This window comes from Capricornis sumatraensis, chromosome 5 (assembly GCF_032405125.1).
Source record: "Capricornis sumatraensis isolate serow.1 chromosome 5, serow.2, whole genome shotgun sequence".
NCBI classification, from domain to species: Eukaryota; Metazoa; Chordata; class Mammalia; order Artiodactyla; family Bovidae; genus Capricornis; species Capricornis sumatraensis.
In genome coordinates this window covers 91,295,257-91,314,311 of record NC_091073.1, presented here as the reverse complement: position 1 = coordinate 91,314,311, position 19,055 = coordinate 91,295,257, and the positions used below count along the sequence as shown (strand labels likewise).

Sequence of the window (19,055 nt, the reverse complement as noted above, 5' to 3'; positions counted from 1 at the left end):
TTTCACAAAACTGCACAGATCCCTCAGACCCAAGAGGGTGTAGTGTGGGCAGTGGACACTGGAAGTTTCCAAAGACAGAGCACAGGTCTTAGACTCCTAAGAGTTTATTCATTGCTGTGGTATTTGTCTTGACACAACTTTGACACTGGGCATTTAGCCTGTGTTTATTTAAACTATGTTTACAAAGTAGCTAAGAAATATTTGGAGTTAGCCCGCATATATGGGCCCAGGAAATAATCTCTTTATTGAAAATTCTTGTCTTTCACGCTTTTGCCTTGGTTTTGTTTTAGGTTGTTCAATGATAAATGAGAATGATGGACAAGCCTGTGCCTGTCATGGGCAATGCCCACATTACACCATTCAATGAGAGCACCTTCCTTTGATGTCCTTTCTTCCTTTCAAATTTTATTATGTTTGTTTCTGGGGAGCTATACGGATGGCAATGATCATGAGAGTCAGTTCAATGTCAGGGATACATTCTTCACCTGACTTCCTGCTTCCTGATGTGACCTTGTCTATGCTGAGTTTATTTTTCATAGCTGCTGCTTCTTATACTGCAGAAAACAATATGTATATTCTTTTCTTCTTCCTGTCTCTAGAGTGAGATGACTACAGTAAAGCATTGGTTTCATCCTTTCTCTAACCCAAACCAGGAGTAGAATGAGAAAACCTTGACCTTCCTACCTCCTCATCTTGGCCTTCTGTTTATCTCCAGCTCAATTACACTGATGATGACTCCAGAAAAACTGCACTTGTATTTTATTTTTGCTTTAAATACTTCCTCCTTGCTTTAAGCTTTTCTCAGTCCTTTAAGACATCTTCTCTTTTGAGATTTTCATTCAAACAAGGCTGAGAGGAGGAACACTGGTTTTTCTTCCTTGATTTGAATATGTTTTAGTTACATTTGAATATATTAGATTCATTATTTGCCAGGGAGATATATTCCAAAATATATTCCAAAATTTGCATTTCCCCAATTTGCTTGTATTGCCATAACATATAATTGTTACCCAATTAATAAAATGCAGAGATATGGAACTTGAAATTTAGAGGTCCTTGTAGACTTATAATAACAATTACTAAGCAGGTGGTCAACAGATGAGCAGCAAACCTGTCCAGTGAGTTAAGCCTTGCTGCATAACTTTTGAGGGATGTTGTGAACTCTTGGGGATTTTGTGAAACCAACAAATGTTGATCCTAGGCCTTGAAATTTTCTTACAAATTTTTTTTCAGGGAGGCTCCTTAAATAATGATAATGGTAATGGCAGAGGAGATGAAATAAAAAGTAGTTTTCTCTGCTTTATTCATCCAAGGTGGGGGCAAGTATAATCCCCCAGGCCATCACTATCTCCACCCAGAACCTGTTTGCAGAAAATGTGATTTTTCTGTGGATGGTTCCTGCTCTTATCTTACCTAATCAGATTTTTTAATTTCTTGGTTGTAAAGGAGGTATATTTCCTTCTCAAGATAATTTGGGAGTTAGGGAACAATAGCAGTTGTCACTTAGAAATTTTTCTTTCCTAAACTACTTCTTATTTTAAACAATATAAGACTTGGTACTTCCTGTCAGTAAGAAATTTATTTATAATAAGTCGAATATCTTATTAGGGTGAGTGATATAGGTGATACTGTGAAATTTACTGTTCATGTGAGAAATACAGAGTATTGAGAGATCAATAGATCAAATGTCCACCTCTTTTCTTTCTATGGCAAAGTTCACATAAGATTGAGAAGGAGTTCTGAATACAAAGAAAGGAGTGCATGAAACAGAGTAAAACAGTAAACCCCAATAATAGTTCATGCATATCGAGTATGTCCGTCACTTAATCTTCTTGAGAATGTTGTGATGTTTTCCAATGTCCTGATAGGAAAATGACTTGCTAGAGAGTTGGTGAAGGAGGGATGAAGTCTAGGTCTGGCTCACTGTAATGCTCACGCGCCTAACTACTACCCTTATGGCCTCTCAGGAAGAACAGAATCAAAGTAAGGAACAAAGGAAGAAAGTCAAAGAATGTGGAGAAAGAGAGGCAACTTGAGTGGCCTAGACCCAATTTTCCAATTTCAAGAGTATTGACCTAGCACCCCACATGGGCGGAAGGGTTCTCCCCTATTGAAGGAGTCTGAAGGATTGACTGCAGAAGTCCTATGAAAGCATTTTAGGTGTATCCCAGCCTTGTTTTTCATGCATCTATTGTCTCTCAATTGTGAAGAAATTTCTGATACCTGTCACACTTATTACAACAGTCACTATGATGAAAAACCTTTGAATTCTCCCATTTTAAGGATGAGTATTTATCATGTACATATTTTGCAAAATCCTTGAGGACCATAAACATCTGAGTGATGGTTTGGAATGCAAAGGAAGGATTTTTTTTTTTGGCCAGGTTAATATTTCATTACCAGGTCAGAAGTGCACAGGATTTCAAAATAAAGCAAAGAGAGAGCTAATGGAGCATCGTGGGCTCCAGAGTCACCACAATCCAGGAGCCTTTCCTGGCTGTGCCCGTTTAGGGATGCAGTTTTGATAGTTTTCTGGTAAGTGTTCCACCATTTGCAGGGTAATTCACGGTAACCAGTCATTCATTTCAACAAGCATGTCTTGAATACCTTTTGTGTTGAATATGCTCCTTTGAACCTTCTAGAACTCCTGTCTCCTCTGTACCTGCTCTGTCCCTGAAGGGTTGACCTTTATGGACTATATAATAGCCCTCTGGTTTTCCTTGTGCCAAATTTGTAGAAAGCACTAGCAGGAGGTGGGAGGGCAGGAGAAGGAAGTAGGGTTATTCATTTTATGGGCTGGGGTTCTGCAAACTATGACCCTGGGTCCAAATCTAGCCTGCAGTTAATTTTTACAAATAACGTTTTATTGGCACACAGCCATGCTCATCCGTTTAAGTATTGTCTGTGGCTGCTTTTAGTCTCCAGATGTCAGAACTGGTGAATTGTGACAGAGATTTAATGGCCTGCAAAAATTTAAAAGACGCTTACTCCTTGGAAGAAAAGTTATGACCAACCTAGATAGCATATTCAAAAGCAGAGACATTACTTTGTCAACAAAGGTCCATCTAGTCAAAGGTATTTTTTTTCCAGTGGTCATGTATGGGTGCGAAAGTTGGACTGTGAAGAAAGCTGAGTGCTGAAGAATCAATGCTTTTGAACTGTGGTGTTGGAGAAGACTCTTGAGCGTCCCTTGGATTGCAAGGAGATCCAACCAGTCCATTCTAAAGGAAATCAGCCCTGGGTGTTCTTTGGAAGGACTGATGCTAAAGCTGAAATTCCAGTACTTTGGCCACCTCATGCGAAGAGTTGACTCACTGGAAAAAACTCTGATGCTGGGAGGGATTGAGGGCAGGAGAAGAGGACGACAGAGAATGAGATGGCTGGATGGCATCACTGACTCGATGGACGTGAGTTTGAGTGAACTCCAGGAGTTGGTGATAGACAGGGATGCCTGGTGTGCTGCAATTCATGGGGTCACAAAGATTCAGACACGACTGAGTGACTGAACTGAACTGAACTGAAAGCCTAAAATATTAATTTTCTGGTCCGTTACAGAAAAAAAAAAAGTTTATTGACCCCTGCTTTAGATAAGTCCCTCTCTGGGCAGGGTTATTGATTCCCTAGGCATCTCCATTCCTGTCAAAAGTCACCACTGTCCGGTAGCTTTCCCTATAGCTTCTGTGACAACCCAGGTAGAGCTCTGTCTGTGTTCTGGTAACTGTCTCTTCCTCTGGACCTATTAAGGCCTACAGATATCTCACTGTTTCTAGTCCTGGGGAGCAAGTGGGCATCACAACCTTTTATTTGTTGCCCTCCTTTATCCCTGCATACACTCCTTTCATGTCTCCTAATTTACCCAATTGAAATGACAGAGAACTGCAGATAAATAAACAACAAGAGACTTTGGGAAAATAAATAATAATTGTCTGTTTCTTAGCTAGATGCTTGACAGAGCACTTTGGACATCCTCTCATTTTATATGCCCGCAATAACCCCTGAAGTAGTCCCTATTATTTTCCTATTAATAGATAAGGAAACCTAGGTTTTTTTTAAAACTAAGTACTTCGAGGAGGAAAAGTAAGGATTCTGATCCAGGCTCTTAATCTTAGGAGATAACAAAGGACAGATTGTGGTTCACTATTCTTTTCAGGCTGTCGAAATAAAGCTGAGATGGCTGATTTTGGCCATACCTTGAAGGAACTCAGACACTGTATGAAGGACCGTGGGCAAAAGAGTCTGGGCATGACACACTAAACAGACGTGTGTATCTCCTGGAAAAAAGTTTTGAACTCATGACTATCACATTTGTTTAGTGATTCGCACTTTCCAAAGTATTTTCACAGCCTCATAACAAGCCTGTGAAGCCAGATGACAATTCTTGGAACAGTTATAGAGTTCAGCACACTGAGACTGAAAGATTAAGTATAGCATATCCACACCCAATGAGTATTAAGAATTCATGCATATGTGACAAAGTCTAGTGTTCTTTAAAAGCCCTGACTAGGACTTCCCTGGTGGCTCAACGGTAAAGAATCTGTCTGCCAGTGTAGGAGACATGGGTTTGATCCCTAGTCTGGGAAGATCCCACATGCCGCAGAGTAATTAAGCCTGTGTGCCACAGCTATTGAGCCTGTGCTCCAGAGTCCAGGAGCCACAACTACTGAGCCCTCGTGCCCCAGCTACTGAAATCTGAGAGCCCTAGGGCCCATGCTTGCAACAAGAGAAACTACTGCACTGAGAAGCCCATGTACCTCAACGACAGAGTAGGCCCCGAGAAGCCTGTGCGGCATCAAAGACTCAGCACAGACGAAAAAAGAAAAGAAAGTCCTGGACAATTGGCCCTGGAAGACAGGTGAATATTTGTTTTGTGAAGACTAGCCGCAGCTCTAGAAGCTGAAAAATGAAGTCCATCTGTGGTCTTCCTAGGGTGTCAGTGGCCAGAGAGTAATATTTCCTTCTGTTTTGAAAATTTTCTCCAACATGTACTTTTCTCATACCTGCCACAGCTGGGTTTCAACTCTCCTGTCAACAATATTGAACCTAGAACATTTTTATAAACTCCACTCATATCTCCAATTACAAAGAAAATTAGAGCCCTCTCTGGAAGTTGAGTTTTCCCTCTGTATCTTTAGCTTTACATCGCCAAGATCGTATTCCTAATCATTCCTCTAAAGACTTTCCTTCTTGCTATGTTTCTCTGCACTGTTCTCAGTATCACCTGCTTCCTAATCACCACTTAGCCAAGCTTGAAACACCAAATTTGCTTCAGTTCTTCCTCTAACCTGTCATCCTTACCCGTGGTGTTGACTCTGTCCTTTTAAAGTTTTTACTATCATTTTTACTCAGATCCCTTCTGTATACTACCTAGACCATATTCCCTTAAGCACGCAACTCTGATCATCTCATTGATTTGAGCAAAAAACCTCTGGGCCTACACACTATTTATAAGAATAAAGTTCAATGTGAAATTATTAAATTCATTAATAAAATTAATATTCATTGGATGTGTACACACAACACTTAATTTCTCAGTCTCCGTTTGCTAGACTCTAAAACTGCTCTAAGAACGGTCATCAGGCTTCACGGTTTTGTTGTGAGGCTGTGAAAATGTTTTGAGAAGTGCATATTGCTAATGAGCGTGATATACATGAGTTTGAAACTCCCCCCCCCCCCCCCACCCCCAGGAGATACAGCCATCTGTTGAACGTGTAATGTTCGGACTACTTCCTTCACCGTCTCCGCCTGTGCCCTGCTGCGAACAGTTACAAACTTGGTCAATAACCATCCTGGAAGGACGTGAGGTCCCCGGCTACGGACGTAGGTCAGAGATCTAAAAAGGCAGAAAGATTTTCGGGGTGGAGTTGGGGCAGGGTATGACCTAGTACCTGGCAGCGCAGCCGATTGGCGGAGAAGAAGGTTGTTCCCTCAGGGAGGGCGCTGATTGGCTGCGGAGGAGGAGTCATGACGTCCTAAGAAGTTGAGCAAACACCTCCTCCTCACCGCCTGCATCCCAATTTCGGCTGGGAATTTGAAGCCTGGGAATTTGGAGCCTCCCCTCCCCGGGCCCGGGAGCTCAAAGGCGGCGGGGACCCGACGAGGTGAGGGCGGGTGGGGTGCCAGGAGGAGCTGAGCTGATGGGCAGTGGGCTCAGCCTGTGAGATGAGTTTGGAGACTGCTGGCGGGGCTCCGCCTATCCGCCGGGAGGTGCGGGCGAGTGTTCTGCCTAGTCCTCCCTGCGGCGCTGGGGACCCGGGAGCTCCGCGGACGCCGGCCGTTGCCGGGACAAGAGTGGGAAAGAGCGTGAAGAGCGTTCGGGCCTCCTCCCCAGGCCTCCCTCCGAGCGTTTCCTTGCGGACGAGGGGTGGGAAGTCGGGGGCAGTGGGCGCAGCGCCGGAATTGCTGTATAGGCAGGAGAAGGGATGGCAATGTGCATTTCTTTTTTGGCTAGGGCTGAGGTGGGGGGCGGTTGCTGGGGAGTAAAGAGTTGGTATTGAAGTTGTAGAACAAAGCCTCTGTTAATTCTTGGACTGTGTGCTTATTTAGATAGGCGGCTGCGGCGGGTGGCTGACGGACGGCGGCGGGCACCGCCCCTCCGGCCCAGCACGCTCGCACCCCCAAGCTTGCTTTCGGCGCAGTTACTGGTTGACCTTTTCAGCCCCTGGCCTGCTTAAACAAATTCGCATCACAAACTTATTCACACTGGCCATGTGCCTGACCTTTCTCTGGGATGCGGGCCATCCCCCTCCATCCTCTGCTGCTGCTGCTGCTAAGTCGCTACAGTCGTGTCAGACTCTGTGCGACCCCAGAGACGGCAGTCCACCAGGCTCCCCCGTCCCTGGGATTCTCCAGGCAAGAACACTGGAGTGGGTTGCCATTTCCTTCTCCAGTACAGGAAAGTGAAAAGTGAAAGTGAAGTCGCTCAGTCGCGTCCGACTCTGTGCGACCCCATGGACTGCAGTCCACCAGGCTCCTCCATCCTCTGACAGACAGGAAAAGTGCGAAAGTTGAATGTTTGGATATCAGCGTCTCCTGAATTTCTGAGACCCCGCAGGCACTGTGCGGGCCAGTTGGAGAGTTCGCCCGCGGAGGGGGCGCGGTTAGAAGCAGTTAAATACCCTGTTTAACTCAATGGGGCTAAATGCCCTGGGTACTTCTGGAAGCAATATGCTTTCCAGGTACTGATTTTAGGAGAGTGGAAGTGGCTTGTGGCATGGGAAGAGGGAGAGAGTGTGTTTAGTAACTCGAACGAAGACGAGCATTTTTTATGTTGTGGGTCGTCAGTTATTCGGCTGTGAAAATGTAATTGATTAGGGCGACCTAGCTGTGCGCAGGAGTGAACTCTCATCGACTTTGACATATGGCTTTCATAAACTCTATATTGAAAAAACAACAACAACAACAACAAAACCAACCGTGACACTTGGTGTGGGCTGCTTCTATATATGTATGTGTGTTGTGAACTCCTCTCACTCCCTCTCCCCCTTTTTTACTATAAAGAGGAGTGAACTTATGGGCCACAGGACGTTCTAGCTGCGTAACCTGGTGGCCCTTCTGCAAAATGAGCTAGGAGGACAAAGGTTTGAGTCAGTGTCCCCAAGTGACTTTCCCACTCTCCAGAAAATCCTATTTGTTATCAGCCTCACTTGTTTTTGGTGACAGCATCATCAGAACTCTGATTTATTTGTAATTGAAAATGTATACCATAAGTAACCAGTCCTCTAAGCATTAGCAGGATTTTGGAAATGATCTTTGGTGGGTAACCAGTCCCATTTAACACAAAATTTTCATTTTTTCCAAATATTCTTGTATTAATTTTCTCATAGAGATAACACTACAAACAGTGACAAGTTTCTGTGGTGAGGCCACAAAAAATTCTATGGAATTTATGGAATCACAGAAATGCTGTATATCTGGAATGGAAAGTAACCAACAATGTTATTACCATATTCATAGAATTAAGATACAGTCGATTATAAGATGTATCCTCCTTTCAAGGATGCTAAAATGTGGGGAAAAAAAGTAATTTAAATTTGATGAAAAGTAGTATTAAAATGATAACTTATTATCTTGAACCCTCATGCCTGAAGGGTGAAGGTAAAGAGAAGGCTTACTGGGCTTTTTAAATTTTTTTTCCTAAAAAAGTAAGAAGAGGAAGGGATGAACATGGAGTCATTATGAAGGCCTCCCCACAATGTGACCCAGAAGAAGGGAAAGTGATGCTCCACTGTCAGGGGTGATGGATGGCTGTGTTTACCTTTGAGGAGAGGGCAGCCTTGCAGCCTTTTGCTTAGCATTTACTGAGTGTTTATGACATGTAAGGCAGTGCTCAGCACTTTATGACTATTAGTGCAAGTAAACTTCTCAATAACCCTATGAGGTAGGTATAAATCCCATTTTGCAGGTGAAGTACAGACAGATTAAGTTACTCACCAAGGTCTTTGAGTAAGTGGGAAGCTGAGGAACCCAGGCCATTTATGGAGGAGAGTAGTCAGAATTTTTTGTGAGGTATCACCCTCCTATTTTTGGCTCCTGGTCACTGCAGTTAATGCAGGTAACTTAGGTGAATGTCCTGTCTTTCTCCACAGTGCTTTTGGTATTTTGTTTCCCTGTTTGTGTACTTTGGCTGGATCTTCATGAGTCAGAGTGTCTCTTCATGTTCTAAAATTTGAATGCCTTTGTGATCCACAGTGTCCAGTCACTACTATACTTAATGTTGTTGTTGTTCAGCTGCTAAGTCGTGTCCGACTCTTTGTGACCCCATGGACTGTCCTTTACTGTCTCTGGGAGTTTTCTCAAATTCATGTGCACTGAATCAGTGATGCCATCTAACCATCTCATCCTCTATACTTAATAGAATCAGCATACTAAAGCTGAAAAGGATGTTAGCATTATATTCCAGCTTGAATTATGAAATTGAAGTCAAGGAAGGAGTCCCATATCCAGTTATATGTCTCAGCAACCAGATCTGGATTTTAATACCATTTTTATTTGTATTTCATAATATTCATTGATCTATGAGATCTTGACAAGAGATTAGATCTTTCTTGAGCCTTGTTGGGCCAGTGGTAAATATGAATCCCTGTTCTTATTCATGAGTTTATTTTGTTTGCTTCACTGGTCTTTATGACATTCATTTAAATCTGCTCATTTATTTATTCATTCTTTCACCAAATATTTAAGTTCTCCTGCAGGGAAATCACTGGAAATATAGAGATGAGGAAAACAATTCATTTCTTCAAAGAACTTATAGAGTTTAACAAAGGGACAAATTAAGCAAATAAACATTGTGGATAAGACTCCAACTCAGAACTAACTTTGCATTCCATCTCAGTGAAGTTACATTTGTAGGCTAGAGACCAGGAGACTGGTAGGTGGTATTATCTTTGGATGACTTTGAGTAGCTGATGGGCTTCCCTGGTGGCGTCTGCCTACAATGTGGGAGACCTGGGTTCAATCCCTGGATCAGGAAGATCCCCCTAGAGAAGGAAATGGCAACCCACTCCAGTACTCTTGCCTGAAAAATCCCATGGATGAATGGAGGAGCCTGCAGGCTATATTCCATGGGGTCCCAAAGAGTCCTACAGACTGAGAGACTTCACTTTCACTTTCACTTTGTAACTATTTTAACACTAAAAGAATATAGCTATGCAACAGGAAATAGAAGTATGGAGGACAGTGTTGTTCAAGCCTCATGTTCATGCCTCGTTCAAGCCTCGTTCATGTTCATGTTCAAGCCTTGTTCTAACAAGCCTTGGGGTTGGGAGGTACTTGGAGGAGTTCTAGGCTATCACTAGGTGTTCTGTTAACTTGGAACTCTTATGAACCTCTTCAGGATTATTATGGTCTGGATGCCAAATATATAGTGTGGGCGAAGACTCATGGTCATGCAGTTGCTTGCCTTTATTGTATCAAGGCTTCCTGGGAAACTATGGCTTTAAAAAATATATTTATATATTTGGCTGTGCCAGGTCTTAGTTGCAGCACACGGGATCTACCATCTTCTTTGTGGCATGTGGGATCTTTAGTTGTGGCATGTGGGGTCTAATTCCCTGACCAGGGGTTAGACCTGGGCCCCCTGCCATAGGAGCCTGGAGTCTTAGCCAATGAACCACCAGGGAAGTCCCATCGCGGCTTTTTAAATACACTTGCATGTTTTGAATAAACTGGAAGTGAGGGTATAAATCATTTGCATTTCTCACCCTTTATTTATTTCAGTCAACTGATGGCTACTCCATCCTTAGTCACTCTAAATTTAGCCAAAATGTATGCCTGATTGTATGCAAACAACTTGACTTTCGGAAATCTCCCCCTGTGATTTGGTGGTTTTAGTGTGAGTCACTGGATTGTATTCTAGTGAAATTATTTCAAAGATCTAAAATATATGGACAAAGAGCACATTTCTGATTGGGGGCTAGAGACAGATGATATGGCTTTAAATTTTCTTTATTAGAATGTGTAATCCTTTTTACATATCCCAATGAAAGCAACAGAAATTAGAAGGGGCCAAGCCTAACTCTGTTTTGTATTTTATTGTTGAGTTGCTCAGTCCTGTCCGACTCTTTGAGACCCCATGGACAGCAGCATGCCAGACTTCCCTGTCCTTCACTATCTCCCAGAGTTTGCTCAAACTCATGTCCATAAAGTCAGTGATGCCATCCAACCATCTCATCCTCTGTTGACCCCTTTTCCTCCTGCCTTCCATCTTTCCCAGCATCAGGGTCTTTTCTAATGAGTCATAATACCCTCAGTTCAGTTCAGTTGCTCAATCATGTCCGACTCTGTGCATATTCTATCTTGGAGCAATTCAGAAAGTCTCACTATTATATATTTCTTGATGACCTGAGAATGAAATGAATGGTAGTCCCAGAAAGTTCTATACTTGGGAGCAAGGTTCAAGGCTCAAGCAGTTACTGATATAATCAGACTCTCTATAATCGTCTCCTTACTAAGCATCCAGAAATTTAAAATTTACCTTGGCCGAGGCTCAGGATGGATTTTTGGTGACATGTAGGAAAGGGGTTGATGGAGGCACCCCATGCTGGGGGAGAACTGGTCATATAGCCAATACCATATGGATCTGATTTCTTTCTGAATTGAGCTGGCAAGAGTAACATGTCAAATATAAGAGGTGTGGATTTGCAGGCTTTGGCAAAGAAGAATCCCTAGCGTTAACTGTTAACCTAGGGATTCTTCTCTGGCTTTAAAGCAACCACGCTAGTCGGATTTCACTTCAGTTGCTTCATCTGTAAAACGATGAGAATAATAGTATCTGCTTAATTAGATTGCCACAAGGAGGAAATGAAATACTGTCTATAAAGTGCTCAGCATAGTGCTTGACATATAATGTTAAATCAGTGGTAACTATTGTTCTATTTCTTTAAAAACAAAGTGTTGAGAATTGGGATTCCCTACAAAAAGTGAAAGTGAAAGTAGTTTCCTAAATAAAACAGAGAAGGTCAGCCTCTGTTACTTTCGTGTCCTCTTCCCCAGGAAAGTCTGCCTCTGCCAACACGTATGTGTATATTACGTGAGTATATATGTCTGTGTCTCTCCTCCCACACCATACCTCCGACTCCAAACAAAGGAGGTATGGAGGAAGAGAAAAGGCAGAAGAGTGCTTCTGAGAAAGGGGAAGCTGTGGTTTTAAATCAAACCTGGGCTGAGGAGAGAGACTGCATTACTTGGGTAGGTTTCTGAATCTTTGTGCCAAGAACTGCTACTAAGTATAGAAGATTAGGATCATTTGGTCACCCATGGTATGTGAGATATAACCGCTGCTGGGAAGATGAGACTGTGGGCTTGTCAGTATGTTGAGAAAAATCACTTGTCTTTGGAACTGATTTCATTCGTAAACATATGGTTGCAAGTTCTATGAAATATCGCAGATTTTCCTTTGGCTTGAGGGAGAATAAATGGCTTGGAGTTAGCATAGTCTGTTTAAAAACAAAGCTATATATATATATAAATCAAAGCCTTAGATAGAGTATGTAACAGTCTTACTGAAATGTCGATCATCTGTATTTGGCCTGAGTAAAAGCTAGCCTGAACTCCTCATGATCAGACTGTTTACTTGCTGTGTGCTGTGTTTTCTCTCCTTGCCCTTCTTCTAAAGCCTTCTTAGCTGGACTCCTTGCTGTTTGCTTTATTCTTTCACTCTGCGTTGTGAGTTATCCTACACATTTTCTATCTAGGGTGATAAGTAGTTCGCCTGTAGGAAATGTACTTGTATGTTCCATTGTTTGGACAAAGCTTCCCTCTCTTTAAGGTGGGTCTGATTTAGAGATTGCAGTCTGATGTAACAGAAATGTGTTCCATAAGAATTTTGCTATATGCTAGGGAATTTCTAGAAGATGTAGGATCATTTAGTATCTATATTTTGATGCCAACCTTAAACATAGAAAAGCAAGGTTTAGCATCCAAATGATCTGAAATAACCTCTGACTACTAAGTTTATGTTCCCATTTGAAAACTGTTTAGTATTTATGCTTTAAAATTTTTTGTAGAATTTACTCTGTGCTGACACGTAGTAAGCCTCTTGTAAATATTTCTTAATTGAACAAATGAATAGAGTTATGTAATCTGGGACAGCAGTCTGAGAACTGATTAAGGTCTGCGTTTAATGTAATAGCAGGGAGGGGTGGTAGGGTAGAGGACAGGTTGGAAAGGCAAAAAGCAACAACAGGGTCAGCGAAGTGAAGCTGAGGGGTGTCGGGTGGGGCAGGGGTTTAGGGGTATGCTTTCCAGCTTCTAACACCTATGGTGAAAACAGGTTTGTCTTGTTTTCCAATCTGCCAGGACCAATGCTTTTATAAAATTCAATACCAATGAATTACTAGAAAAAATGATCCTGTCATATAAATATTTCTAAGTGCCTACTTTCTATTTCTGTACACATCTCATTCTGGACCAGTAAAAAGCAGCTCAGTGACCAACAACAGGCTGTAAAACACACTGAGTAGAACTAGGTTAGGAAATGATCAGCGATTAAACTGGAAAGAGGTTGGAGCTGGATTGTCAAGGATCTTGAACATTATGAAAGGATTCTAAATTTTTCATCATTAAAATTGGTATAAATGATCTTCCTGTATTTGTAGACTAACTTGCTTAAAACCTTTGGGCTGAATGTATGGTTTGATAAAGCATATATTTTAAAAATATGATTTTGACACAGCGAATATTGATTAGTGTCCTGTCAGTGCTTGGAACTTTTTGTTTTTTAATTTTGGATTCACCTTTGTTTGTGAAAGTTCAGTTTTGGTTGGGTAAAGGAACACTGCAATGTCATCCAGGTTTTCCCTCTCCCTTTTTCACCTTGAATCTGTTACCATCTGGGTTGGTTAGATTTTACAACAGATTTCTCAGGAGACCAGAACTGACCTGTGAGCCCTCCTGCCTTTCATTGTCCTGCTCTTATAATGTCTTTACAGTCATCAGGTTTCAAGATGCTGCGAGTGTCCAGAACCAAACTGGGCAGGCTGAGCCCCAGCCTCTCCAGAGGGCTTCACCATAAGGCGGTGATGGCCTTGAGGCGGGAGGATGTGAATGCCTGGGAAAGGCGCGCTCCTCTGGCTCCCCGGCACGTCAAAGGGATCACCAACCTGGGATACAAGGTCTTAATACAACCTTCCAATCGGCGAGCCATTCACGATAAGGTAATATTTCCAATTTGTAAAGATATGTGAAAGTGAAATGACTCTACGTATGAAAATTACAGAGCATCTGAGTGAACCTAAAATGTTAGCTGTGCTGTGCTTAGTCACTCAGTTGTGTCCAACTCTGCGACCCATCAGGCTCCTCTGTCCATGGGGATTCTCCAGGCAAGAATACTGGAGTGGGTTGCCGTGCCCTCCTCCAGGGGATCTTCCCAATGCACGGGTCAAACCCAGGTCTCCTGTATTGCAGGCGGATTCTTAACCATCTGAGCCACTAGGGAAGCTCAAAGCATTTGCTAGTGTCACTTAAGGACAACACAACAGTATTTTTACTTCGGTTGTAGTGAGATTATATAGTTAGGAGACGTCTAGTTAGAATACTTTCTTGAGCCCAGAATTTAGCCAGTAAGTATTGTTTTCACTCATTCCATGCTTTCTCCAGTTTAGGGATGACATCCTTCCCATCATTCTTTCATATGTGACCCTGGTTTTAGGACTGGGAAGACCAATGTCTCCAGGAAATGCTTTACTATGTAGAGTTTGTTCATGAGTCCTAACCTTGCCAGTCACCTCACATTCATCATTCTCTTCATTCTTCACCATAATCTTATGACGCAGATTTAACTTTTATTTTTACTTTAGAGACACACACGTGGTTTTTCTTCTGTGAGCCATTTGAAAATATGTTGCAGACAATGACACTTTATCTCTAAATGCTTCAGTATGTATTTCCTAGGAATAAATTGTCTTCCTACATAACCATAACTATCATTTCATTTTCACACCTAAGAAATTAATAATTCCACAAGATCATCACACATACCCATTTCAAATTCCCGATTGTCCCTAATGTCTTTTATGGTTTTTATTTTAAGCAAGGTTTAAATAAGGTTCATTGAATTTATTATTATGTATCTTTAGTTCTTTTAATCTAGAACAGTACTAGGTTTATTGTTAATGGCACCCCACTCCAGTGCTTTTGCCTGGAAAATCCCATGGACAGAGGAGCCTGGAGGGCTGCAGTCCATGGGGTCGCTAGAGTTGGGCATGACTGAGCGACTTCACTTTGACTTTTCACTTTCATGCATTGGAGAAGGAAATGGCAACCCACTCCAGTGTTCTTGCCTGGAGAATCCCAGGGACGGGGGAGCCTGGTGGGCTGCCGTCTCTGGGGTCGCACAGAGTTGGACACGACTGAAGTGACTTAGCAGTAGCAGCAGGCTTATTGTGGTGATCTTTTTGCAGTGTATACACCTGAAACTAATTTTGGTATACATCTGAAACGAATATAGTGTTCAGTTCAGTTCAGTCATATTCGACTCTTTGTGACCCTGTGGACTGCAGCATGCTAGGCTTCCCTGTCCATCACCAACTCAAATTTGTATCCATTGAGTCGGTGATGCCATCCAACCATCTCATCTTCTGTCCTCAGTAAGAGGATACTGAATGGAGTTTAATGTTTCTTAGAAGAATGTTTTTTTGCCTTTAGACTGCATCTCACAAAGAATATTCAGTGTGCTTTGTACAAAACATATCTGAACTAGTTTTTCTATGTGGTTACATATCAGTTTGAACCAGTTGGATTTATTTGTTTTTGTTTCTATTAAATTTTAACATTTGCTTTTAAATCCTTTTTTATTTAGTTTTATTTTTTAAATAAGTTAAATATGTATACATTTTAAAGATGTTGTTGCTGTTTTTCAGTTGTTAAATCGTATCTGACTTTTTGGGACCCCATGGACTGTAGTCCTCTAGCTCCTTTGTCTGTGGGATTTCCCAGGCAAGAATACTAGATTGGGTTGCCATTTCCTTCTCCAGGGGATCTTCCCCACCCAGGGATTGAACTCGCATCTCCTGCATTGCAGGTGAATTCTTTAGCACTGAGCCACCTAGTGAAAGTGGAAGTCGCTCAGTCGTGTCCTACTCTTTGCGACCCCATGGGCTATACAGTCCATGGACTTCTCTAGGCCAGAGTACTGGAGTGGGTAGCCTTTCCCTTCTCCAGGGGATCTTCCCAACCCAGGGATCGAATCTAGGTCTTCTGCATTGCAGGGGGTTTCTTTAGCAGCTGAGCCACAAGGGAAGCCCCTTTAAAGATTAAAACCATATAAAAAGATGCAACACAGAGAAGTCTTGCTATTATCTTAATCCCCTACAGTCCCATCTACCTTGTAGGCTACTGTTTTCATGAGTTTCTGATCTATCATTCCTGTTTCTTCTTACAAAAATATGTGTTATGTGTTTTCTTATTTTCCTTTTAATCTTATGCAGAACCTTGTATACTGTATATACTCTTTCACACCTTGCTTTGTTCTTTGGCATATCCCCTAATGCTGGGAAAGATTGAAGGCAGGAGGAGAAGGGAATGACAGAGGATGAGGTGGTTTGATGGCATCACCGACTTGATGGATGGAGTTTGAGCAAACTCTGGGAGATGGTGATGGACAGCGAAACCTGGTGTGCTGCAGTCCATGGGGTCACAAAGAATTGGACATGACTGAGTGACTGAACTGAACTGAACTGAAGGCATATCCTAGAAATCTATCCATGTCAGTTCATAGAAATCAGCTTCGTTCTGTTCAATGTCTATGTAGTAATTACTCTGTTATTATCGCTCTCTGATTTATCATGATGTATTTAACCAGTCTACTATAAATGGGCAGATAGTTTTCAGAGAAACCAGACATGAACATGTTTATTACTTTTACTGTCTCTCCTGTAGATTTATGCTTTCCTTTCAGGTAGATTCCTAACTAGATTTATCTTCATTTTATTTAACTGCCACCTCTGGTGCCTTAAAAATTCTGCCTGGATCATGCTGCTGCTAAGTCACTTCAGTCGTGTCTGACTCTGTGCGACCCCATAGACGACAACCCACCAGGCTCCCCCATCCCTGGGATCATGCTACCCCTTTATTTAAAAATCTGAAATAATTCTTTGTTGCCTGTATGTACTAGTTATGAAATCTCAGTTTAATGTGTGAGACTCGAGTTTCTCATTGATAAAATGGGGATAATAATAGCACCTACTTCATGGGAGTTTTGAGAATTAAATAATTCACCCAAAGAGCTTAGCAAAGCATACAGTAATTTATTAATAAATATCAATGATAATTTTTATTTAATAAAGCTAATATTCACAATGATAATATTCAGTCTACTTTTCTAAATTGATTCACTTATTATGCCCTAAACATCTCCTTACTTTCCCATCTCCGTATTTCTATGTGTTTCTCCAATGCCTCTTACTGGTATTACCACCTTGTATTTCCTATCTCTGTTCCTCCAAATCCTACTCAGCCTTTTAGATTAATTTAAATTTCTGTATTTCCATCATCATCTCTCCTGGGAGTTATCTCAATATCTGTTAAATTAATATATCATTGAGATTATTAATAATCATACTAATTATCATTAAGTAATGATTATTCATATTAAGTAAGAATAATCATACTGTTCTTCCGAATTCAACCTAATACCTTGTGCCTCTGATTCTTTCTACAATACTTTGTGAGCTCCTTTACAGGAGGAACCTTGTCTCTTTCTTTGGGTTTTATCTCATCTCTATCACAATTCACTGTACAGAGTAGGACAATAGTAAATACTAATTGAACCCCACTCCCCCAAAAAAGAAAGAAAAGAAAATGTTGCAGATTTATGTCTTTCTTTTAAAAATATACCCAAGTAGTAAATTACTGGGCTTCCCTGGTGGCTCAGTGATAAAGAATCCACCTGCCAATGCAGGAGACATGGGTTCAATCCCTGGATCAAGAGGATCCTCTGGAGAAGAAAATGGCAACCCACTCCAGTATGCTTGCCTAGGAGATTCTGCAGACAGAGGAGCCTGCCAGACTCCTGTCTGTGGGATTGCAAAGAATCAGACACAACTTAGCGACTAAACAGTAATAACAACAATAAATTGCTATTTAGTATTTCATATTTCACAGCATTGTTGAAAAAAAAATATTTTACAAGTGTATTTAAATCACACGTTCTAGTGTGTTAGTGGCTATTAACTGTTTTCAAATGAAATTGTGTGCTGAATTTTCTGATTTTTGTTTTTGCTGGGAAAGTCAAACATGTTAAATTCATCTTTAGTCAGCAAGTAAGAATTTTAGAAGTAGTTTTTCCATTATTTGCTCCTTATGTTTTATTCTTTCAAAAGGTTGTGTCTTTAACTGCTAAATTTATTTAATAAAGAAAATATGAATACAACAAATCAGGGGAATAACTTTCAATCAAAATTGCATTCCCAGGAATATGTCAAAGCTGGCGGCATTCTCCAGGAGGATATTTCTGAAGCTTGTCTAATTTTGGGAGTTAAAAGACCACCAGAGGAAAAATTAATGCCCAAGAAGACTTATGCATTCTTCTCCCACACAATAAAGGCTCAGGAGGCCAATATGGGTTTGCTGGATGAGATCCTAAAACGGGTATTTAGTGGGCAATATTCATAAATGTTAACACCGAAACTTTTTTTTTTTTTTTGCCTTTAACGGTCAAGAGGAGTTTCAGTTTTCTTTTAGCATCTAGGAAATACATCATGTTATTCACCTCAACAGGAAAGACGACCTGTAAGATAGTGCTTGAGTAGTTCTGCTGCTCTTAGGGCTCCTCTGCGGGGCAGGGTAGTAAAAAGAAGAATCAAACATATTCATTCCTGTTGTATTCTAATGATAGAAGCATTTGTCCCAAATGATCGTTAATTTATAAGGTTAGTTGGTCAAATATGGCCGAGTAGAATTTTAGAGCTGAAAAGAACCTTAGGGATCATACAACCCACCACCCTAATTTTTCAGATGGAGCCCAGAGAGGTGAAGCAAATTGACTGAGGTTGCTCTGTAGTACCAGAACTGAACTGGAGACTATTTTTACATATTCATAAAGGAAAAAAACACTTTTTTTTGAGATTATTAATACTGTGGAAAAACTAGCATCTATTTAAATTACAGAGTATTCACTCAGCAAGTATTTACCAAGTGCCTACACTGTGTCTGACACTGATTACTGCAGTGAACAGAGCTTATATTTGAGTGGAAGGAGACAGATGGTAAATAAATGATACCTCATACATTGCTTGGTGATATATGTAATGGAGGTAAATATGATACAGTAGAAAAAAAGGAGTTCTGGGCACCAGGGGAGGTGAGAATGCTAGTTTAAATAGGATGGCTAGAGAGAGCCTCATCGCTAAGTTGGAACTGAGCAAACCTTTGGAGATGAAGGATCAAGCCATACCCACCTGGGCAAAGTCAGCTAAGCTAAGAGAATAGTAATAGAAAGCCCTGACAGTCTTTTTGAGTGGAGGATTAGAGAAAATCATATTCTAAGATGCTTTTTTTGCCTGCTGTGTGAATAATAGTTGGAAGTGAGAGGAGAACAAAATTAATAAGACTGTTAGTCT

The 19,055-nt window shown here is 41.3% G+C and overlaps 1 protein-coding gene across 1 annotated transcript in view; it reads left to right on the top strand.

The window, feature by feature from the left end:
• Positions 1–6,019: 6,019 nt before the first annotated feature.
• Positions 6,020–19,055, top strand: part of AASS (aminoadipate-semialdehyde synthase) — an 83,101-nt gene continuing 70,065 nt past the window's right edge. The window contains exons 1-3 of the mRNA XM_068972618.1: positions 6,020–6,098; positions 13,428–13,652; positions 17,908–18,084. Of these exons, the coding sequence (XP_068828719.1) occupies positions 13,443–13,652; positions 17,908–18,084 (387 nt within the window). The 5' untranslated portion in view covers positions 6,020–6,098; positions 13,428–13,442. The remainder of the gene's footprint in view (positions 6,099–13,427; positions 13,653–17,907; positions 18,085–19,055) is intronic.